The sequence below is a fragment of the Vipera berus genome, assembly GCF_964194415.1.
Source record: "Vipera berus genome assembly, chromosome: 3".
Taxonomy (NCBI): Eukaryota; Metazoa; Chordata; class Lepidosauria; order Squamata; family Viperidae; genus Vipera; species Vipera berus.
Genome location: NC_138204.1, coordinates 204,170,117 through 204,194,743, shown reverse-complemented (window position 1 = coordinate 204,194,743; position 24,627 = coordinate 204,170,117). Strand labels below are relative to the sequence as shown.

Here is a 24,627-nt window from a genome sequence, read left to right as displayed (position 1 = left end):
CCCACCAGGCTCAAGGTTGACTCAGCCTTCCATCCTTCCGAGGTAGGTAAAATGAGGACCCAGATTGTTGGGGGCAATTAAGCTGACTTTGTAATAATGCCGCTTGGGGTGTGTGTGAAAGCCCTAATAAGCAGGCATATACATAGAATGAAGGCTATTGCTAAGCACATTGATTTGTGCTTCTTAGATTGTAAGCCGCCCTGAGTCTTCGGAGAAGGGCGGGATATAAATGGGATTAAAATAAAAATAAATAAAAATAAAAAAAGCCCGCACTTGACCCAGCCAGGCAGAGGCTTTAAAACAGCGTTTCCCAACCTTAGGAACTTGAAGATGCGTGGACTTCAACTCCCAGAATTCCCCAGCCAGCATAGCTGGCTGGGGAATTCTGGGAGTTGAAGTCCACGCATCTTCAAGTTCCTAAGGTTGGAAAACGCTGCTTTAAAATACCTACATCTGTAGCCGAAGACTGAGGGAGAAGATGGGATGAGGGGAGGGGGGGTTTCTCTCTCACACACACACACACACACACACCGCCTCGTTTCCGATTCGGCCCCAAAAGCCAAACGGGACAAGCAGAAAAGGCGATTCGCGTCTTCCTTTCCGTTCGTTGCTCGAGGTTGCCCCCCTCCCCGCGTCCCCAAAGGGGAGGAGAAGCTCTGGGTCCCCTTCAGGGCTCGTCTTCCTCCGGGAGGACCCGACGCCGCTTGCCTGGAAGCCGCGGGGCTCGCTCAGGCTCCCACCACCTCCGCGCCGAAGGTGCGCCGGGCGGCCGAGGATGCTCGAGGAGAAGCCGGCGAGGAGCGCTCTGAGGCGACGGGAAAGGAGGGAGGGGGGGCAGCGCGGAGGCCATATGAGAAGGGGGAGGAGTTTATGCTAATGACTCGCGTCTTTCCAAGCCCCCTCTGGCACGCCGCGCTCCTGGCGGCTCAGCCCCAGCTGGCCAATCGGTGGCGCTAGGCCGAGATGGCCTTATGAAGCTCGGGCCAATCGGAAGGGGAGAGAGGCGGGGTTAACCGTTCCACAGGCGCCTAGTGCGATGTGACGTCGAGCGCGCGAGCGGGGAATTTGCTCGTCGTCATAGCAACGAAGAGTCGCGGTTGTGCATCCCCTCTCGTGCGGAGAATGAAGTCCCTCGAAGAGCTTTTTGACCTTCAGGGGAGGAGGGGGGGGTGAGAATACGCTCCTCTGAGAACCGCCTGAGGATATTTCGGGATTTCTTAAAAAGATGTCTTCCCACAATATCATTGTAGAGCAGGGGTCTTCAAACTTGGCCCTTTTATGACTTGTGGACTTCAACTCCCAGAATTCCTCAGCCAGCAAAGCTGGCTGAGGAATTCTGGGAGTTGAAGTCCACAAGTCATAAGAGGGCCAAGTTTGAAGACCCCTGCTGTAGAGGAACTGAGGGGGGTGGAGAGAAAAGAGAACCAGTGTTCTGAAGGATAGATATGTACTGAAGCCCTTCTCGAAAACTAGGCTCCTGTGAATATGTAAGGAAAACCTCCCCCCCCCCCACGCAACGTTATTCCAGAGAAAGGGGAAGAGGACCGTCGCCGGCTTCACGCACGAGAAGACTCTCTCAGGCGAATTAAACGGGGGGGGGAGAGTTTTAAGTTCCACCAATCAACTCCGCCGAACGGTTCCATGTCCCGCCAATCGCGAGCGCGGACGGTGGTGACGCCACTATCGGCCGTTCTCTGTTTCTAGGCCAGCTCCGGCCGTGCGTGGTTCCCATGGCGACCGCGGTGCGCTTGGAGCTGGGCCGCTTGGTTCAGGAGGCCGCGGCCCTTGCGGGGGTGGTCCGCGGGTCTCTCGGCCCCCACGGAGGACAGGTTCTGCTCACCCGCCCCACGGGAGAGGTCCTGCTTTCCCGAGACGGACGACGTGTGCTGGAGGCCCTGAATGTGGACTCGCCAACGGCCAGGTAGCCGCTTTCGGGTCGAACTTGTGGCCTAGGTCGCTTTGCGGCCTGCGGGGGAGCGGAAAGGCTGGCCCGGGGCTTGGCTGATCGTATAAGGCAGGGGTCTTCAAACTTGGCCCTTTTATGACTTGTGGACTTCAACTCCCAGAATTCCTCAGCCAGACACGCTGGCTGAGGAATTCTGGGAGTTGAAGTCCACAAGTCATAAAAGGGCCAAGTTTGAAGACCCCTGGTATAAGGCAAGGGTCTTCAAACTCGGCCCTTTTATGACACATGGACTTCAACTCCCAGAATTCCTCAGCCAGCATGCCTGGCTGAGGAATTCTGGGAGTTGAAGTCCATGAGTCATAAAAGGGTCAAGTTTGAAGACCCCTGGTATAAGGGCAACAAGAGACGGCGAGGCTTTTTATTTTATTTTTTATTTATTTTAATTCCATTTATATCCCACCCTTCTCCGAAGACTCAGGGCGGCTTACAAGCTTAGCAGTAATTTTATTATTATTATTATTATTGATTTTCCTGTTCCATTGATAGATCGTCCAATCCTGAAGCTAACAGTCTCATCCGAAAATAGAATACAATGTTGTAACACCCACAGGGAACATAAAACCCCAAACGTGCATAAAAATATCAAAATCAACAAGTACGAAACCGGGATCAAAGCCATTTAGTACAAAAGCCATGCAGTGGTGAACCTCACCTTCAGGCATAGGATGTCAACCTCCAGAAAGGCTTTGTAGGATTTCCCAAAGCTCAGGAGGGTTAGGAAAGATCTGATTTTGAGAGGTGTTTGAAAATTAGTACTGTAGCTTGGGTTGGTAGTTAGATCTCTTGAGCTTGGTGAAGGTGTTTAGGCTGTTGATTTTGATCTCTGAGCTTGGCCAACGTTTGCAGCCAAATCGCCAAGCTCGGAGATCAACCAAGATCTGATTTTTTTCAGGAAGGGAGTTGGAAAGTGTGGGGAAAAAAATATAGAAAAAGGTTCCATCAAAGGGCAGTTGAGTAAGGATGGGGCCTGGAGAGAGTTGATCCAGAGAATACCCATGGTGGGTTAAATGATCAGGCCAGAGCTACCTAGGACCATCGGAGTGGTCCTGGAAGCCATGATTCAACCAGTGGAAGATCCCAGGTATCTCCCTTCACTGCTTGGGCTGCTGCATTCTGCACTACTACCTCCAAATGTTCTTCATGGGCACCTCTATATAGAGCGCACTATTGTTATCCAATTGGGAAATGATTAGCGTGTGAGAGTTTGTGAGCAAGGCTTTCCGATCCAAGAATGGCCAGCATCGGCATACCACATGCAACTGCAAAAGCCCTCCTTGCAAGACTTGCCATCTCATCAAGCAACAGCTGAATTTGGGAGGAGATAGCCCCTCCTTTGAGTGTAACTGCACCTTCAAGGAGGAGAAGGAACAACTGTAAGACAATGTCCCCCATTCTGAACCATCAGAGATTGTACAGAAGGATACTAAGCCGGGTGGCATTGTAAGTGGAGCAGGAAAATTGCTCTTCCCTCATGCTGCTTTGATATGTGTAGCACCTGAAGGTCATGTAGGTGCCAAGCCCTTGTTTCCCCTACACTTCGTATCACAAATCATGATTTATAAATGATTATAGTTAAGCCAAAACCAGTTAAATCATTTTTTGCAGTATTGTTATTTTAGTTTCAGCTGAGTTCTGGACCATTAGCCAACCATATTTTATCTCAGACATGTCAAACACAAGGCCCGGGGGCCGGATGCGGCCCGCGAAGTGGTTTCATGTGGCCCGCGAAGCCATCCTGGAAACAGTGAGAGAACGGCCCCCACTGCCTTGGCCCTGGACCAGAGACCCTCCTTCTGCCAGAGGCCCTCAGATCTGTCCCACTCCTGCCTGGGCCCCCATAGGCACCCTTGATGCGAACAATGTAGAGCTGGCCACGCCCACCCAGTAGGCCATACGCACTCTAGCCACGCCCACCCAGTAGGCCGCGCCCACTCTGGCCATACCCACCCGGCCCCCTGAGGGCAACCGCAATGTTGATGCGGCCCTCAATGAAATTGAGTTTGACACCCCTGTTTTATCCTCTCCTGTGATGCAAACCTGGGATTAGATTAAATCTCATGCCATGCAAATGAAATGTTTGCCTATTGATTGAATCTGCTTCTTTGATCATTTTCAGTCACACAGGGATCATTTTTATTCTGCAACCCAAGTATATATTAAAGTACACTATATTTATATTCCTTATGAAACTTATTTTTATGTGATTGAACCTGGTTAATGAAGCAGCTTCAAATAAGATTATGCCATGCAAACCTAGAAATTTGGGCTGAGTAAACTGATTAAGTGAATCACGATCAATATGCTGTGTGAGCTAGGAGTTCACATTTAGTGTCTTGTTTGAGCATCATTCATTCATTTTTACACTGGTCCTCTGCTGCTCCAATCATTTATTTATTTATTTATTTTATTTAGTTATATTTATATACCGCCCTATTCCCTGAGGACTCAGGGCGGTTTACAGGGAATTAAAAATCCAAAATACAAAAATTAAGAACCAAATTAAAAAATATTAAATTAACCCTGTAGTCAGTTAAAAAGAACCCCAAATTAAAAATTCCTCCTCAGTCTGGGCCCGAGAGCTCGAAGAGCCAGGTCTTCAGGCCCCGGCGGAATGATCGAAGGTCGGGGGCAGTTCTCAGCTCCACCGGCAGCTGGTTCCAGAGGGCAGGCGCTCCCACCGAGAAGGCCCTATCCCTGGGTGTCACCCGCCGGCAGTCTCTTACCGGCGGGACCCTGAGCAGACCCTCCCTGTGGGAGCGCACTGGGCGAAGGGTATTTGATGCCGGCAGCAGGTGTTCCCTCAGATATCCCGGACCCAGGCCATGTAGGGCTTTATAGGTGATAACCAGCACCTTGAATTTCACCCGGAGGGCAACCGGAAGCCAATGCAGCTCACGGAGTAGAGGTGTTACATGGGAGTATCGGGAAACCCCCATTACAACTCGCGCGGCCGCATTCTGCACCAGTTGAAGCCTCCGAGTGGTCTTCAAGGGCAGCCCCATGTAGAGAGCGTTACAGTAGTCCAAACGGGAGGTCACAAGCGCATGAGTAACTGTGCGTAGGGCGTCTCGGTCCAGATAGGGACGCAACTGGCGCACCAGGCGAACCTGGGCAAAAGCCCCCCTGGTCACGGCTCCTATATGGTCTTCGAAATTGAGCCGTGAATCCAGGAGGACGCCCAAGTTGCGAGCCCTATCGACGGGGGGTAACACCTCACCCCCCATCATTAAGGATGGAATAACTTGGTTATGCCGATATGCACAGCCACTCAGTCTTGGCGGGATTGAGACGAAGCCTGTTTCTCCCCATCCAGACCTGAACCGCCTCCAGGCACCGGGACATCACGGAGAGGGCATCACTGGGTTGGTTCGGGGTGGAAAGAAAAAGTTGGGTATCATCAGCGTACTGATGATACCCCACCCCAAAACCACGAATGATCTCGCCCAGCGGCTTCATATAGATGTTGAACAGGAGAGGCGAGAGAACCGACCCCTGAGGGACTCCACAAATGAGAGACCTCGGGGCGGATCTCTGCCCTCCTGTCAACACCGACTGCGAGCGGCCCTGGAGGTAGGAGGAGAACCACCGTAAAACGGTGCCTCCCACTCCCAGCCCCCTGAGACGCCGCAGTAAGATACCATGGTCGATGGTATCGAACACCGCTGAGAGATCTAATAGGACCAGGACAGAGGAGCAACCCCTGTCCCTAGCCCTCCAGAGATCATTCACCAGCGCGACCAATGCCGTCTCCGTGCTGTGTCCGGGCCTGAAGCCCGATTGGTACGGGTCCAGATAATCAGTTTCCTCCAGGAACAGAGGGAGCTGATGCGCCACCACACTCTCAACAACCTTCGCCAGAAAGCGAAGGTTGGAGACTGGACGGTAGTTGTTTAAAACAGCCGGGTCCAAAGCAGGCTTCTTGAGAAGGGGTCTCACCACCGCCTCCTTCAAGGCGGCAGGAAAGACACCCTCCTTCAAGGAAGCAGTTATTACTGCATGGAACCAGCCTCGTGTTCCTTCCCGAGCCGCATAAGCTAGCCAGGAGGGGCACGGATCCAACAAACAGGTGGTGGTGCTCAGTCTCCCCATGATCCTGTCCACATCATCAGGGGAAACAGGGTCGAACTCATTCCAGATAACGTGCTCAAGACCGCCTGATTCCTCCACATTAGACTCTGCCCAGTCAGAGTCCAAGCCGGTCCGGATCCGAGTGATTTTGTCCGCCAGATGATGACTAAACTCCTCGGCTCGTCCCTGCAAGGGATCCTCTCTCACCTCCTGATTAAGGAGGGAGCGAGTCACCCTAAACAGGGCGGCCGGGCGATTATCTGCGGACGCGATAAGGGCGGCAAAGTAGTTAGACCTCGCCGTCCTTATCGCCGCAAGATAAGACCTTATAAAGGTTCTTAACTGCAATCGGTCGGATTCGGATCGGCTGGATCTCCAACCGCTCTCTAGACCTCGTCTCCGCCGCTTCATCTCCCGGAGCTCCACAGAGAACCATGGGGCCCAACGGGATCTGCGTCGGGTCAGAGGTCGCATGGGTACAACGCAGTCGAGTACCCTGGTGGCTGCCGTTTCCCAGGCCTCCACCAGGGCATCGACTGGGCTGTGGGTAAGGGTGATAGGTATAGGCCCAAGCGCCCTCTGGAACCGATCTGGGTCCATTAGGCGCCTGGGGCGGAACCACCTGGTCGGCTCCGCCGCCCAGCGGCGGGGGATGGCATGACGGAAAACTAGCCTCAGGAGGTAATGGTCTGACCATGACAGAGGGGTGATGGACGGAGAACCCCCTCCCAGATCATCCAGCCACTGTCCAGACAGAAACACCAGGTCAAGAGTGTGACCCCCCTCATGAGTCGGGCCCTCAATAACCTGGGTCAGGCCCATGGCTGTCATGGAAGCCATGAACTCCCGAGCTAACTCCGACGACCCTCCCAGTGATGGCAGGTTGAAGTCACCCAGGACTACGAGCCTGGGGAACTCCACCGCCAACCCTGAGAGGGTGTCGAGCAGCTCGGGCAGGGCTGTTGCCACACAGCTGGGCGCCAGGTATGTAAGCAACAAGCCCAACTGAACCCGAGGACCACACCTCAAGAGGAGGGTCTCACTCCCGGCCATCTGGACAATGGTGGCCTCCCGGGGACACAATGTCTCCCGAATAACCACTGCCACCCCACCACCCCTGCCCTGAGCCCGTGGCTGGTGCAGCACCCGGAAACCCGGCGGGCATAACTCGGTGAGAGGCACCCCTCCCTCCGAGCCCAGCCAAGTTTCCGTGATGCACGCTAGATCCGCACATTCCTCCTCGATCCGATCACGGATGAGGGGAGCTTTATTAACTACGGATCTAGCGTTAAAATAGACCAGCCTGAGCTCAGGGGCCTGATCACCCTCATCCCCGGGTAAGAGGGTGCTAACCGGAGGGTCGGAGCGCGCCACCGCTCGAAGATAGCGGGGGCGCGATCCCAGATGTTGATATGACCCTCCTCGCAAACACCTGCTGCCATACCCTATCGCCGTGGGGATTCGATACCCCACCCCCACATTCCCAGCGCCAGCAGCCACCTCCCCCAACCCTGTCCCACCAGGACCTCTAACAGGACCAGACTGAGTGCCGGTTACAAGTTCCCTCCCCATCCCCCCCTCCCTCCCCCTCCCTAACCTCCTAAAATAACCGGCTAAAAATCTGATCAGGGGCCTCTTAGCGCGTCTTAACTCGAGGCCCCTATCCAAGCCCAACCACCTCTCGGAGTCCCAAGGCTTGGGCCCGTCATTAAGGGGAGTATGAAAACAGGCGACAGGTCGCGCCCATGAGGCAGGAACCGCCCTAAGGGCATACAAGTCCGCTTCGGAATAACGATGGATCATATAGCACTCAATTAGTCTCTTGGGGCCGATGTTGAAAATATAGCCAAAGGATTGTTCATTGATGGTACGAAGATGGAAAAAGAACAGGTCCAGTGGGCATATCTCTCAATCTGCAAAGCCATCTCAGCTCTCACCCGAGATGGAGTTCCAAGGGAATCATAAAATATATACAAAGCTATAAACTCATACAATCACAATAGTAAAATAGGATTAATAAATGTAGCTAGTAATATATTTATTTCTTTTATTTATTTATATTCAATATTTGTTAACGCCCTTTCCCTTGGAAGCAATCCCTTGAAAGCATTGCTTTCCACTGATGAGAAAAGAATAGTTTCAACAAATCCTTTCTGTTTTTATATTAATGGAAGAGAATATATGTAGTTCAAAGCTGAATCGCCAGCAGTAATGATGTTATCTAGTTGGGCAATGAAAGTCTGTGAATAATCAACAAGTTTTGAGCACCAAGGACTTCACAATTCTTTATTAAATTTCTATGTTTACCCCTCCTGTGGAGATACTTAGATCTAACATACATTATTCTGCCTCCAGAGACAAGGAAAGATGGAAATTGATACTATATGGTAAAAGGCACTGAGCAATATAACATGCTTTCACACAAACTAATCTTTCCTGCTCAAAAGCAGGAATGGACAAGGTTGTCACACAAGACCCAGCTCCAAAGATTGAGCTGACAGAAAAGTCATTTCACCATCTCTACTTACAAGGCAGAACTTGACTTCTTGTCTCATGGAGGAAGCTTAATATGAGCTGTAACTACTACCTATAATTTCAGGCTTGCCTAAGGCAAAAATTATAAAAACTTGCTATTTTTTCTTAATCATTTTTTTAACTAAAGCAAAATACTCCAAATGTATGTGTGTATGAATTTATTTATTTATTAAATTTATATGCTTTCTCACTATCGAGCAACTGGGCTAATATAGAAAGTATTTTCTTAACACAGTGTCATACTACGGATATATAGTATTATTTATTTATTTTCTTAATATAAATTATAGCACACTTAATTCCATAGGGCTTTAGGTAATATGCAAATATTAATAACAGAAATTAATGTATTATAGTAGATAAGATAATCTTTATTGTCATTGTTTTACTGTGGGCACAATGGCGCACATCAAAAATGAAATTTAGTAAAAAAGCAACAACTAATTTAGCACATTAGCATTTTTGAAGCTGTTCAAAGACTTGGAAATGCCTGCAACTGGAACATGAGTTAAAGCTGGACAAAATCCCTCTTGTGCATTATATGTTAGATTGAGGACTTCACAGTATTGGGATTGATGCTATCATTTCAGAGGTAAAACCCTTTGGGCTGCATATGTTGCTTAACTAAAGCAATGTAGGAAATCATGCTTTCCAAGGAATGCTAATAAGTGTTGCCAAATATTTGATTCCCTGCTTTCCCAATCCCTCCCTGCTATCTTGAATGAAATCTCATATTTAAATTCTCATTTAATTATTCAACAATTCCCCAAGATCTGTTTTTCTGCTTAGTCTCTTGCTAGTTCCAAACAAATCAATCTTTTCAAAGACAGATATGCTTAGAAGGGATTAATTTCAGCTTGTGCATGAGATCATAGCATGAAGATTCATATGTAAACAAGATAATTGTGTTTAGCAATCGTTTATAGATATATGTGGGTCTTGTCAAAAACTCTTTTGGGGTTGAAATTGGAGAATTTTAGATATTTCAGATGTTTGAAATAAAGTTTTGTAAGTTAACAACTGGTTTCTTCTTTGGTTTCAACAGAATTATGATAGCATGTATTTCTACACACTGCAATTTATTTGGAGATGGCGCTAAAACATTTATCATTCTGCTCTCTGATTTACTACAACAATTTGAAAAACTCAATAAAAGAGATCAAGGAAAATACTGCAGTTTGAAACACATTTCCCAGTTTCTTGCGAAGATTCAAACAAACATCCTGGACCATATAATGACATGGGACCTTAAGAAACATTTTTGGTCTATCTTTTCTGCTTCTGATTCAGATGTAAGACGGAGTATGGAGTTAATGTTAGAACCTTATTTTTGTGGGAAAGTAGGAACTAATAGACAAAAGTTCCTAACTCCTTTGGCATGTGATTTCTACTTCAAAGTTACAGCTGGTAAAAAGCAGAATGAAGCATTATACTTGGTGAATGAACGTTTTGCAGAACTGCATACCACTGTGGCAGGCCTTCCTTTTTCGGATTCCAGGATCCTAGATGGCTTACTACTTCACAGAGACTTTGCAGTATACTGTCCTGCAGATGGTGATAAAAGAATTGTAATAATAACAGAACCTATTCATTCCTCTGTATCTGAGTTGGGTATAGAAGTTGTCATAACTGCAGAAGGTCAATTCAAGGCATCAGAAACCTGGATTACAAAAAGAACCGAAACTCTTCTACAGCACTTGCAAGACAATGACATCAAAGTAATACTATCAGGTGTAAAACAGCATGCTATTGTTTATCACTATGCAAAAAATAATGGCATATGTATCGTAGATTGCTTGTTAATAGAGGAAATCTCTCTTATTTGCAAGATTACTGGAATTTCACCTTTCAAACCATCTTTGGATGATATTAACAGTGAAATCACTCAAACAGCTGTAGCAAAATTTTGCCAACCTTTCCATTTTGGGACCAAAAGGTTTGTTCACATTGGCTTTGCCAAAACCTCTGCCATCCAGCTTCATTGTGTGATTCTCTGTGGACCAGTACATGGAGTTACGGAGCAACACGCTTCTGCTTTTCGTGAAGCATTCAAAATGCTACAACAAATGTTTACAGCAGTTCGTCTGTCACAGAACTGTGACTCGGAATTGGAAAATCACTGTCTTTTGAATAGTCTAAATAAAACTCAGCAACATTTATCTCCCCATCAGCTGTCATTTCAGGAATGCAATGATTGGAGAAAACCTCAAACCAACACCAAGCACCTTACACCTTGTGGGCTTAAAATGGAGGAACACTCTGCATCTTTTTCTGTGGCAGATGAAAAGTTACTCCATTCATCCAGTTACAATTCTTCAACCATAGTCGTGCCTTCTGTTGATTTGATGCCTGGTATTAAGAGCTCATTATTCCAGAAAAAGGATGATGAGTTAATTGGCTGTCAAATGACTTCTTTAAAACCGACATTTCAAAAAGAAAGGTTGCAAATGACTGAGACCGAACGTCTCGAAGATAATCAGCCTGCTTATAATACAGTTGATAAAAATGTACAGCTGCAAGCTGGCACAGTCAGTCGTGCCAGGCTTCTTAAATATGATGAGAAGGATAAAAGGGGTAATCAGAGTTATTCTGACTCTTACATAGAATCGGGAACAGTTTTGCCAGTAGGAGGGCTCTTTGAAATTCTGTTACATTACTATCTATCTAACTACGCAAAACAATGCCAGTCATCAAATACATCCATCATTTGTTCCATAATTGCTGATGTATTGCTAAGTATTCCAAAAACACTCTGCATGACTCAAAAAAGGAATGCCTTTCCTCGGCTCTGTCTTCAAGTTACCAGTGCCCTCAAAAGCAATCAGCAGCTTCTGCCAGATCAAAAGCTTCTAGAATCAGTGTCTTGCAAGTACCACTTAGTAGCTTCTGTGCTTCAGTGTGCCGCGCAGTTGCTTAGTGTTGACCTAATCATTAGCATTAAAAGGCTACCACAGAAGGCTGAAGAGAGCGACTCAGAAGTCGATGGGTAAAAGCAGACTCCTCATATACTGGAGGGAATCTCATTCATCTTGTCCGATGACTTTTCTTCTTTTCTCCCTTAATTCTTTGCGAAAGGACCCCAAAGGAGAGGAAAGAGAAATACTATAACCGTATTATTCTTCCTTATTCAGATTTCTGATTACCAATAAGGACTTCAAAATGTTTGGCTTTTGCAAGAACTATACCCACATTTCTTTACATTGCCTCAAATTTCATGCAGTATAGATCAAAATCAAATCTGAACTGAGGGACATTAGATACACTAGTATCAGTGACAGACAAAAGATGTCCTTACCTTTACATGCTGAGAGAATGCATGGGGGGGGGGGGAAATTAAGAGGCAGTAATTATTATATTTTCCCTGAAGAATCAATGTGAACCCATTTCCAGAAGTGGTTCCTTATAAAGTCAACCTTTATTCTTAGTGGGTGGGTGTCAAGCATATCAGCTCTGCATTTGTTCAGTTTATATAAGTGTTAAATCTGTGTCATAACTTTCTTCTAGATGCTTGAGGTAGTGTCCATATCACACTAATTTTTTTCAAACAAGAAATTCCGTGAGATAGGTTTGACTGAGAGAATGTGACTGGCCGCAAGTCACTCAAGGATTAGCCACAGCTAATTAAGCTTTATTTAATTACAAGCTCTTCTAAGTTCCTGGTTAAATATATTAAATTGTTTCTTGGCTGTAGAGAAATCAAAGTTCCCCATTTCCACAGCACCGGAACTCCCAAGTTATTCAAAATCTGTTTTGACTGGAAAAGCCATTCAGTGTCGGAAGTACAGGAATGACGCTGCTGGGAAAATGTTGATTAGTCTGAATGCAATAACCCTAAGCAAGATTTCTGTGGTTATTTGACCTTGAGGAAGCTTAAAACAGGGAAAGCTAGATTTTCATAATTTCTGGAAATTTAGTATTGTGAAATGTTACTTAATAAGGAACCACTTCTAGAAATATTTGTCCTTCAGGGAAAATATGATCATTATTTTTTCCCCCAAATGTATTCTCAGTGTGTAAAGGTAGGGACATCTTTTACCCGCCATTGACTCTCATCTGATTGGGTTGGTGTTGTGTTTTTCTTCATTAGTAAGAGATCCACATCATGAAAAATTTATGAAATGCCAGCAAATAATTAGGAAAACGAGACTGCATCTAATACAGAATTAAGGAGAAAGTGCTGGCAGTATTGGATTAATCACAGTATTTATTTATTTAGTTAGTTAGTTAGTTTTCTATACCGCCCTATTCCCGAAGGACTCAGGGCGGTTTACAGGACAATATTTAAAAGACAATATAAAATTAAAATAAAAAATAGAATTAAAAAGAATTAAATTAATTAATAGCCCAACAATAAAACAATGTTAAAAACTTGAAACTTAAAAACCCCCTCAGTCCAGGCCAGATAGATCGAAAAGCCAGGTTTTCAGGTCCCGGCAAAATGAGCATAGGTCGGGGGCAGTCCGGAGTTCCACAGGTAAATCATTCCAAAGGGCAGGCGCACCCACAGAGAATGCCCTCCCTCTGGGGATCACCCGCCGGCATTCCCTGACCGGCGGCACCCTAAGGAGGCCCTATGGGAGCGCACAGGATGATGGGAAGTTGATGCTGGCAGCAGGTGCTCCCTAAAATAATCCGGGCCCATGCCATTTAGGGCTTTATAGGTCATCACCAGCACCTTGAATCTCACCCGGAGAGATTGAGAGAATCTCACTCGAAGAGCCAGGTCTTCAGGTCCCGGCGGAACAAACAGAGGTCGGGGGTGGTCCTAAGCTCCACTGGCAGCTGGTTCCAAAGGGCAGGTGCACCCACTGAGAAGGCCCTATCCCTGGGTGTTGTCCGCCGGCAGTCTCTTACCGGCGGTACCCTGAGAAGACCCTCCCTGTGGGAGCGCACTGGACGAAGGGAGCTTGATGCCGGCAGCAGGTGTTCCCTCAGATATCCCGGACCCAAGCCATTTAGGGCTTTATAGGTCATCACCAGCACCTTGAATCTCACCCGGAGGGCAACTGGGAGCCAATGCAGCTCGCGGAGTAGAGGTGTTACATAGGAGTATCGGGAAAACCCCATCACAACTCGGGCGGCCGCATTCTGCACCAGCTGAAGCCTCCGAGTGGTCCTCAAGGGCAGCCCCATGTAGAGAGCGTTGCAGTAGTCTAACCGGGAGGTCACGAGCGCATGAGTGACTGTGCGTAGAGCATCTCGGTCCAGATAGGGCCGCAACTGGCGCACCAGGCGAACCTGGGCAAAAGGCCCCCTGTAAACGTGTTCATCGAGCATGTTAAAACATGAGTAACAGAATCATGATTCACCTGGTTGTATGGGTTTAGGTCAGGGGTCGGCAACCTAAAAAAGTAAGAGCCACCGGGAACCGGTTCCATCACAAATTAAAAAAACTGGGAGCCGCGTGCGTGTGTCCATGCATGCGCACGCGCAAAAAATGTTTTGTGCATGCGCAAAACGGTTTTTTGTGCATGCGCGGACGCACGCGGTCGCCATTTTTTTTAAAAAGTCAGATGGAACCGGTTCCCGGTTGCCCGACGGCGACGGCCCGTCTGCAAAGCTGCCGCTTTCGGCAGCTTTGCAGACGGGCCGCGGCAGCTTCCTCAAAGAACGACGCCGCGGCCCGTTTGCGTGGAGGTACGCGCGCACCTCTCCAAATGTTTGGGGAGGTGCGCGCGCAGCTCCGCCCATTCAGGGAGGTGCACGCGCACCTCTCGGAACGGTCCGCGGCGTCGCTCTTTCAGGAAGCTGCCGTGGCCCATCTGCAAAGCTGCCGCTTTCGGCAGCTTTGCAGACGGGCCACGGCAGCTTCCTCAAAGAACGACGCCGCGGCCCGTTTGCGCGGAGGTACGCGCGCACCTCTCCAAAGGTTTGGGGAGGTGCGCGCGCAGCTCCACCCATTCGGGGAGGTGCGCGCGCACCTCTTGGAACGGGCTGCGGCGTCGCTCTTTCAGGAAGCTGCCGTGGCCCATCTGCAAAGCTGCCGCTTTCGGCAGCTTTGCAGACGGGCCACGGCAGCTTCCTCAAAGAACGACGCCGCGGCCCGTTTGCGCGGAGGTACGCACGCACCTCTCCAAAGGTTTGGGGAGGTGCGCGCGCAGCTCCACCCATTCGGGGAGGTGCGCGCGCACCTCTTGGAACGGGCTGCGGCGTCGCTCTTTCAGGAAGCTGCCGTGGCCCATCTGCAAAGCTGCCGCTTTCGGCAGCTTTGCAGACGGGCCGCGGCAGCTTCCTCAAAGAACGATGCCGCGGCCCGTTCGCGCGGAGGTACGCGCGCACCTCTCCAAAGGTTTGGGGAGGTGCGCGCGCACCTCTCCAAACGGGCAGTGCCACTCTCCATTTGGAGAGGTGCGCGCGCACCACTGCCCGTTCGAAGAGGTGCGCGCGCACCGGGCGGCTGGGAGCCGCAGGAGACGGCTCAAAGAGCCGCATGCGGCTCCGGAGCCGCGGGTTGCCGACCCGTGGTTTAGGTACATACTTAGATATAAACTGATTCACCATCTAAAGATAGATGAAATTCTCACCTGGACATTTGTATATAATTATGAAATATTTGATATCTTCTGAATTTAAATATGTTTGAAATAATAAAAGGTTGCTTGTTTTCTACTGTTTACTGGTAAATTATTTTATTCTTACTTAGGTATCACATACCAGTAAATGCCTTTTTCCATGAAGGGCAAATGAAATTGTAAATACTGGGTTAGCATTTCAGCTAGTTGTCTGAAACAGAAAACTGGATGCGAGAATGTTTTACCTATTTATACTGGAGTCCTGACCGCAAAATATATATAAACCTATGGAGTGCAGCTGCTTTTACAGATTAAATCATCCTAGCTTTTCTAATTGGGACATCATTCAGTTTGGTTTTCTGGTTGCACAGAACATTTTTAAATGAGAAATCTGCATTCTTTGCAAACATTTTGGTTCTGCTTATTGGATGGATACTGATGCCCCCTATTGGATACAAGTTGACATATCACGATTTACAGGGTTTATTTATTTATTTATTTTTAATCTTATCTATTATTTTTATAAATAATTCAAGGCAGTGAATATATATAATACTCTTTCCTCCTATTATCCCCAATTTTAAGCACTTTGTTTAGAAAATTTGCTTAAAAGTAATAACCACCAGGGCAGGGAGCATGCTATTTACATACATTTGTAAAATTCTAAAGAGAAGTTCAGGTAGGCTTCAGGTGACCACATAGACAAATTGGCCTGTTTCCCATAGTAACATATAGTTTGTCCAAAAAAAAAATGTTACTTTTTAAAATTCTGTCTATCCACATTGAATATTTTCTTTCCCTTTTCCCCCTCAATTGTGTCAAGTATAAATCCAATCACTGAGGCTGTCATAAAGGAGGACTTGACTGACTGACTGACTGACTGCAATAACTTTTATTTTAGTGGGGTAGTTTAGGAAGTATTTAAACTAAACATTTAAGAGAATGCAAGGGGAGGCTGAGTGAGAACCAAATAGATTCTAGCACAAATGAATTTTAATCTTCGCATTTATTATGGTTAACCCTAGAGATTAAAGTATCTGAAAATCCAGGGTGCAGGTTAAGGATGGATTATGGTGCCAGTCTTTACTGATGGGGAATTTTTGAGGTCTCCTAGATACAGTTTCTTCCAAGTGTTCTCATATATACACGTGATACTCCAAAAAATTAAAGTTACCGTAGTAGTTTTTGGCCTGCAAAGCATGAGAATGAGGACGCAAGGTGTTTGGCAGATAAAATAATTTGCATTAATACTGCAGTATCAGTTTCCATGATTTTAACACTTTTAGGCTCCTTATCCAAATCCTGCCTGAATTTCCCAAGGAGCTAATAAACAGAAATTAAATTCAAATTGCTCCTATTCAAAAGATAGCTTTGGGAGAACTATTAGTTCTTATTGTTAGAAAACAGCAAGATATACCAACTGGCAAACCTGCCCAGCTTAGAAAGACTATCTATTAGACCAGCTCATCACAGAAAAACTAGCTGAACGTAGAAGAGACCTCAGAGGAGCAATGGCTGGAGGCAACCGGGGGCAATTAGAAAGACCGGCTGAGAGCAGGAAGGCAGTCAAAAAAGCAAGGCAGAGAGGATAGAGACAAATAAGGAGCAAATTAAGAAAAAGGCAGGATAGGGATGAATTTTTAGGCAGAGAACAGAAAGCAAATCCCTTGTTGAGGAGAAAGCAGCCCTTCCCTTTGTTAAATAGCCCTATCCTAACATTAACTTTTAACTTCAGTATAAACTGCAATTTTTTCCCCATTAAAACCAAAGTGCATATTGCCATATACTTTTATCTATGCCTAAATAACAAGGCAAAAAAAACACAAGCTCAAACAGGCAGAAAAAAGGGATACAAAAAAATAGGCACAATTACCTAGAACAGAGAAGGAAGAAACAAGGCTAACAGCAAAGCACATCCACCAACCCAAAAGAGGGATTTTCAAACCACAAACTCGTGGAACAGGTGACTGATACTACTGTGCTATGCAATACACGTTCCATGTACGTGCTTATGCCCAAAGAACACCCAAACTATGCATGCATTAGATGTAAAGTATGTAAACTACTGGAGGAAAAAGTAAGGGACTACTGGAGGAAAAAGTAAGGCAACTCTAGCCAAACCCCAACGTACAAAAGAAAGCTCTACCCAAACCGAACCAATTAATGAACAAATAACTCCCAGAGGATTTGACCCTACTGATAAACACTTGGAGGAAGACAAATGGAGGTATCTCACACATAGAAGGAAACACAATACTCAAAGAAAGCAGCAGCATACAACTAACAAACCCCTTCTGCCCAATCCAACCCAACCAGAAACAGCCCCACTAAAACTGAGCAATCAATAATAATAATAATAATAATAATAATAATAATAATAATAATAATAATAATAATAAGAAGAAGAAGAAGAAGAAGAAGAAGAAGAAGAAGAAGAAGAAGAAGAAGAAGAAGAAGAAGAAGTTGGAAGGGACCTTGGAGGTCATCTAGTCCAACCCCCTGCTCAGGCAGGAAACCCTATACCATTTCAGGCAAATGGCTGTCCAGTCTCTTCTTAAAAACCTCCAGTGTCTCCCCTTAGATGGAAACACGCAGATCCACAACCTCCCGAAAGAAAACATGCAGACGCCTAGCAAAGAAACAACCTCAAATATCCCTAAAAAAGTCACTTCAAATATCCCTTAAAAAGTCACATCAACAAACACACCAGAGATAAACAGAAAAGTACCCCAGACTGCAGCCCCCCAAAAAGGAAGGTGAGTGTTGGTAGTAGGAGATTCTATCCTCAAAAGAATAGAATCATCCATCTGCAGACCGGACATACATACAATCCAGAGTGGTATGTTGTCTCCCTGGAGCAAAAAAAAGAGATTTGGCTGAGAACCTAAACAAAATAGTTAGGCCTACTGATTACTACCCTTTCCACATTGGGATGAATGACACAACAAAAAAACCTGAGTACAATAGTGAGAGATTACAAACAACTAGGCAATAAAGTTAAGAAACTAGAAGCACAAGTAGTGTTCTCATCCGTACTCCCAACGAAAGGCCAATACCCACTGAGGGGAAAAAAGTATTCTAGAAATAAACCATTGGCTAAAGGGTTGGTGTTGCCAAGAAAACTTTGGCTTCCTGGATCATGGACTGCATTTCCTACGTGAAAGACTCTTGTCAAGGGATGGGCTGCACGTCACGAAAATAGGAGAAAATGTACTCAGAAAAAGACTGGCCCAACTTATCAGGAACGCTTTAAACTAAAATTGGGGGGGGGGGGTGACCAATCTTTAGAATCTCTAGAACCCAAAACCAATCATAAATCCCAAGAAAACAAACGAGGTAGACAGAGACGAGAAAATAAACCCCAAACAACAATCAAGAGATGCAGGAAACATCCATGAACAGGTATAAAAGTCTTAAATGCTTATATACAAATGCTCAAAGCTTGGGGAACAAACAGGGCAAACTAGAAGCAATAGTACACGAGGGAGGGTATGACATAGTTGGCATTACAGAAACCTGGTGAGACGAAACCCATGAATGGAATGGACTGATGGATAGATACAAATTGTTCAAAAGAATCAGGTCTATAAAAAGAGGAGGAGTTGTTGCACTATATGTAAGAGAACACTACATATCTACAGAAATGCATGTGATCCAAGATAAAGTCTGTCCAGAATGTATATAAAATATAAATTTTATATTTAAAAGAGAATATAAAAGAGAAAAAAATGACATTACTATAGTTGTATATTACAGACCACCCAACCAATCAGAAGCAATACATGAACTCTTTGCCAACCAGTTAACAAATGTATGTAGGAAGCATGTTGTTGTTGTTAGCTGCGAAGTCGTGTCCGACCCATCGCGACCCTATGGACAACATTCCTCCAGGCCTTCCTGTCCTCTACCATCTTCTGGAGTCCATTTAAGCTCACGCCTACTGCTTCAGTGACTCCATCCAGCCACCTCATTCTCTGTCGTCCCCTTCTTCTATTGCCCTCGATCTTTCCCAGCATTAGGCTTTTCTCCAGTGAGTCCTTCCTTCTCATTAGGTGGCCAAAGTATTTGAGTTTTAGCTTCAGGATCTGGCCTTCTAAAGAGCAGTCAGGATTGATCTCCTCTAGGACTGACCGGTTTGATCGCCTTGCAGTCCAAGGGACTCGCAGGAGTCTTCTCCAGCACCATAGTTCAAAGGCCTCAATTCTTTGGCGCTCAGCCTTTCTTATGGTCCAACTTTCACTGCCATACATTGCAACTGGGAAGACCATAGCCTTGACTATACGCACTTTTGTTGACAGGGTGATGTCTCTGCTTTTTAGTGTGCTGTCTAGATTTGCCATGGCTTTCCTCCCCAGGAGCAAGCGTCTTTTAATTTCTTGGCTACAGTCCCCATCTGCAGTGATCTTGGAGCCCAGGAAAATAAAATCTGAAACTACCTCCATTTCTTCCCCATCTATTTGCCACGAATTGAGAGGGCCAGATGCCATGATCTTGGTTTTCTTAATGTTAAGTTTCAACCCAAGTTTTGCACTCTCCTTCTTCACCCGCAACAAGAGGCTCTTTAGTTCTTCTTCACTTTCTGCCATTAGAGTGGTATCATCTGCGTATCTTAGGTTGTTGATATTTCTTCCGGCAATCTTAATTCCAACTTTTGATTCATCTAGCCCTGCCTTTCTCATGATGTGCTCTGCATATAAGTTAAATAGGCAGGGCGACAGTATACAGCCTTGCCGGACTCCTTTCCCAATTTTGAACCAATCAGTGGTTCCGTGTCCAGTTCTCACTGTTGCTTCTTGACCCGCATATAGGTTTCTCAAGAGACAAATAAGATGGTCTGGTACTCCCATCTCTTTAAGAACTTGCCACAGTTTGTTATGATCCACACAATCAAAGGCTTTAGCATAGTCAATGAAGCAGAAGTAGATGTTTTTCTGGAACTCCCTAGCTTTCTCCATGATCCAGCGTATGTTGGCAATTTGATCTCTAGTTCCTCTGCCTCTTCGAAATCCTGCCTGTACTTCTGGTAGTTCTCGATCCACATACTGCTGAAGTCTAGCTTGTAGGATTTTAAGCATGACTTTACTAGCATGAGAAATGAGTGCAATGGTGCGATAGTTTGAACATTCTTTGGCACTGCCTTTCTTTGGAATTGGAATGTAAACTGATCTTTTCCAATCCTGTGGCCACTGTTGAGTTTTCCAAATTTGCTGGCAAATTGAGTGTAGCACTTTTACTGCACTGTCTTTTAAGATTTTGAATAGCTCAGCTGGAATACTGTCACCTCCACTAGCTTTGTTGTTGCTCAGCTTTTCTAAGGCCCACTTCACTTCACATTCTAGGATGTCTGGCTCGAGGTCAGTGACCACCTCATTGTGATTATCAGGGACATTAAGCTCATTCTTGTATAGTTCTTCTGTGTAATTTTGCCACCTCTTCTTAATCTCTTCTGCCTCTGTTAGGTCCCTGCCATTTTGGTCCTTTATCATGCCCATTTTTGCATTAAACGTTCCCTTCATCTCTCCAATTTTCTTGAAAAGATCTCTGGTCCTCCCTATTCTATTGTTTTCTTCTATTTCTTTGCACTGTTCATTTAAGAAGGCATTCTTATCTCTTCTAGCTATTCTCTGGAATTCTGCATTCAATTGGGCATATCTATGTTTTTCTCCCTTGCCTTTCGCTTCCCTCCTTTCCTTAGCTATTTGCAAAGCTTCCTCAGACAGCCATTTTGCTTTCTTGCATTTCTTTTTCTTTGGGATGGTTTTGGTTGCTACCTGTTGTACAATGTCGCGAACCTCTGTCCATAGTTCTTCAGGCACTCTGTCTATCAGATCTAATTCCTGAAATCTATTTGTCACCTCTACTGTATATTCAACAGGGATATGATTTAATTCATACCTGAGTGGCCTAGTGCTTTTCCCTACTTTCTTCAGTTTAAGCTTAAACTTTGCAAGGAGAAGCTCATGGTCTGAGCCACAGTCAGCTCCTGGTCTTGTTTTTACTGACTGTATAGAGCTTCTCCATCTTTGGCTGCAGAGCATATAGTCAATCTGATTTCTGTGATGACCGTCTGGTGATGTCCATGTGTAGAGCCGTCTCTTGGGTTGTTGGAAAAGAGTGTTTGCTATGACCATCGTATTCTCTTGACAGAATTCTATCAGCCTGTGCCCTGCTTCATTTTGTACTCCAAGGCCAAACTTGCCTGTTATTCCAGTTATCTTTTGGCTTCCTACTTTAGCATTCCAATCCCCCATGATGATAAGGACATCATTTTTGGGTGTTAGTTCTATAAGGTGCTGTAGGGCTTCATAGAACCGGTCAATTTCATCCTCTTCAGCACTGGTGGTTGGGGCATAGACTTGGACTACTGTGATATTGAATGGTTTGCCTTGGATTCGAACTGAGATCATTCTGTCATTTTGAGGATTGTATCCCAGTATTGCTTTTCCTACTCTTTTATTGACTATGAAGGCTACTCCATTTCTTCTGAGGGATTCTTGCCCGCAGTAGTATACCTGATGGTCATCTGAATTAAATTCACCCATTCCTGTCCATTTTAGTTCGCTGATACCTAAGATGTCGATGTTCAGTCTTGTCATCTCTTGTTTGACCACGTCCAGCTTTCCTTGATTCATGGATCTTACATTCCAGGTTCCTATGGAGAAAAAATCTTTACAGCATCGGACTTTCCTTTCACCACCAGACACATCCACAGCTGAGCGTCCTTTCGGCTTTGGCCCAGTCGCTTCATTCTTTCTGGCGCTACTAGTACTAGCCCTCTGCTCTTCCCCAGTAGCATATTGGACGCCTTCCGACCTGAGGGGCTCATCTTCCAGCGTCATATCGTTTTGCCTTTTGGTACTGTCCATAGGGTTTTCATGGCAAAGATACTGGAGTGGTTTGCCATTTCCTTCTCCAGTGGATCACGTTTTGTCAGAACTCTCGGCTATGACGGCATAGCTCATAGCTTCATTGAATTACGCAAGCCCCTTCGCCACGACAAGGCAGTAATCCATGAAGGAAGCATACCATAGCAGTAATGGGAGACTTCAACTATCCAGATATCAACTGGGAGACAAACTCTGCAGTGAGCGAGAGATCAAATAGATTCCTGACCAACCTAGCCGAAAACTTTGTCACCCAAAAGGTGGAAGAGGGAACTAGACGTAAAGCCATACTGGACTTAATTCTAACTAATAGAGAAGAAGTGATAGAGGGAGTTGAAGTTGCCAGAACCTTGGGCGAAAGTGACCACATCATACTGGAATTTAATATAACACAAACACTAGCAACAGAGAACAATTCAACCAGTGTGTTGAACTTCAAATGAGCTGACTTTAATGAACTCAGAGAGAACCTGCTAAGCTTGTAAGCCGCCCTGAGTCTTCGGAGAAGGGCGGGATATAAATGGAATTAAAAAAAAAACCTAGGAAAGATCCCATGGATGAAAATCCTAAAGGGGAAAACAACTCAAGAAGCATGGGAAACTCTGAAAACTATGATCATAAAAGCCCAGACCAAAACAACACCACTGAAAAAGAAAAACAAGATATTGAAGAAGAAACCAGCATGGTTGCATAAAGATCTCCCTGACAAACTGGAAAACAAAAAGGACAAATACAAAAAAAGAAGAAGCAATGGATGGAAACTAATCAAAGAAAGAAGCAACCTAGAACTAAGGAATTAGAACAATTAAACTATGGAATGACTTGCCTCCAGTGGCTGCTACAATACTGGAAGTTTTTAAGAAGAGATTGGATCACCATTTATCTGAAATGGTATAGGGTTTCCTGCCTGAGCAGAGGTTGAACTAGATTAGAAGACCTGCAAGGTCTGTTATTTTGTTAGAATCTGCAGTAATTCAATGTCATTAGAACACACTAAACTGAATCCTGCTGTGATATAAGTGATACTTCCTCAGCAGATTTCAGAATCTTCAGTTAACACCCTATACTGATTGCTTACATAGTCAATAGGCATACAAATTGCCAACTGAGACTGGCTATAATCATTGTATCTTACTTCACATTAAACAGCTACTTCCCATCTGACATTTTCAGGGCCCGTTCAACATGTTGCTTCTCTTTATTATGAGCAGCGTGAAACCTAGCTTGCGAAAAAGCACTGTCTTTAAATAAGTCTAGTCCCTGTGTTGGTAATAGTCACATAATGCTAAGCCAGAAATTATAATTTATATTGGTTATACAGTTACATGAGCCTAGTCCATGCATAAAACCAAGCCATCACGAATGCAGTAAGTCAAATCATCATGGTATATGATAAAGAAATATGAACTGAGCCTTTTTCTTCACCATTGGAAATTCTTTCCTAAGGTGTTCTAAAGCTGACAATCCATATCTGAAATATCATTTTGAGGTAACCCTGCCTAACCCCAAATTTGCTGACTTTCCAGCACCAGGCAAACTTAGTTGATTGATTTAGTGATGAGGTCATTCTAGTCTGCCCATTATCTTATTTTAATCTGGTAGTTGATCTGCCTCTTTTGCCGTTTTTGGTCCTGCTTATTCAATTCTGTAATCGATTGACTGCATTTATTTTTCATTTTAATCTCTAATTATATCTGCTACTCTGCAGTCTTTGCTGAAAAGCGGCATATTTAATGAATAGGTCAATATAAATTCATTACTTGGACCTTTGCTACGTTCTTTGGAAATCCTTTTTATAAATGTAATAAAATATTTTTGGAGGGCTATTTTTAGATCACTAATATTGCAAGCCTTATTGGAAAGTGCCAATTTGTGTAGCCCTCAGTATAATTTAACGAAACTGATGTCTGCCGAGAAAAGGCAGATTGTCAGGCCCATCAAAAGAGCAAAATGGGAATCTGTAATCTCTGTTTTCTAAACTGCTGATCAATCCCCCTGATGATTCAGCACCTGGCTTATTACTTCAGTCAAATATGCTGTACCGATAGCAGAAGTGAGTTTTCTTACCTTCCATTACAGATTAGGGCTGCATAAGTTTGACTTTTGTAATTTGGCCGTTGCAGTATCCCTTTGGGCATGTAATCAGAATTTGGGTGCTTGACAACTGGCGTGTACTATGACACTTGCTCTTTCCCAGGGCCATATGATCACCATTTATAACTTTCCCAGCCAGCTTCCAACAAGCAGTCAAGGGGAGAAGCCACATTTGTTTCACTTAACAGTGGCAATGATTCACTTTATAACTGGGGCATAAAAGGTCATCAAGGGGGGCAAAACTCAAGTAACAGCTGCCTTGCTTAGCAACAAAAAAAATGGGCTGAGTTGTGGACGTATGTCGAGAGCTACCTGTGTGTTGAATGCCTGTATAGCAGTGAAACTTAAAATATATTAAAGTGACATGGTGGGCTTGTGGATAGATAAGGCACAGAATGTCTGCTAGAGGTAGAATGACCACTCAGTCCTTATTTTCAAACTTGACAACTTTTAAGATGTGTTACTGACAGAGGAGAATATTTGTAGCTCAGAGTTAAAATGAGGGGTCCTTGGTGCTCTCTGAGCTTTGCTGTTTTCTTGCAGACATTTCATTACCGGACTAGGTAAC

The 24,627-nt window shown here is 45.2% G+C and overlaps 2 protein-coding genes across 4 annotated transcripts in view; one reads left to right on the top strand and one right to left on the bottom strand.

Moving 5' to 3' along the window:
* SQLE (squalene epoxidase) overlaps positions 1-811 on the bottom strand; it is a 28,943-nt gene extending 28,132 nt beyond the window's left edge. The window contains exon 1 of one of the 3 annotated variants that reach the window (XM_081324710.1): positions 709-811. The gene's annotated coding sequence lies outside the window, so the exon portion shown is untranslated. Of the gene's footprint in view, positions 1-451; positions 482-529 lie in introns of those variants that run through there. The other 2 variants (XM_081324709.1, XM_081324711.1) reach the window with 2 other exon arrangements.
* A 919-nt stretch (positions 812-1,730) lies between these two features.
* Positions 1,731-13,539, top strand: BBS10 (Bardet-Biedl syndrome 10; the record flags this gene model as incomplete). Its single annotated transcript, XM_081323296.1, has 2 exons — positions 1,731-1,921; positions 9,615-13,539. 2 exons carry the CDS (start codon positions 1,731-1,733, stop codon positions 11,557-11,559), a joined length of 2,136 nt encoding a protein of 711 aa, XP_081179422.1. The 3' UTR covers positions 11,560-13,539.
* Between the last annotated feature and the right edge of the window lie 11,088 nt (positions 13,540-24,627).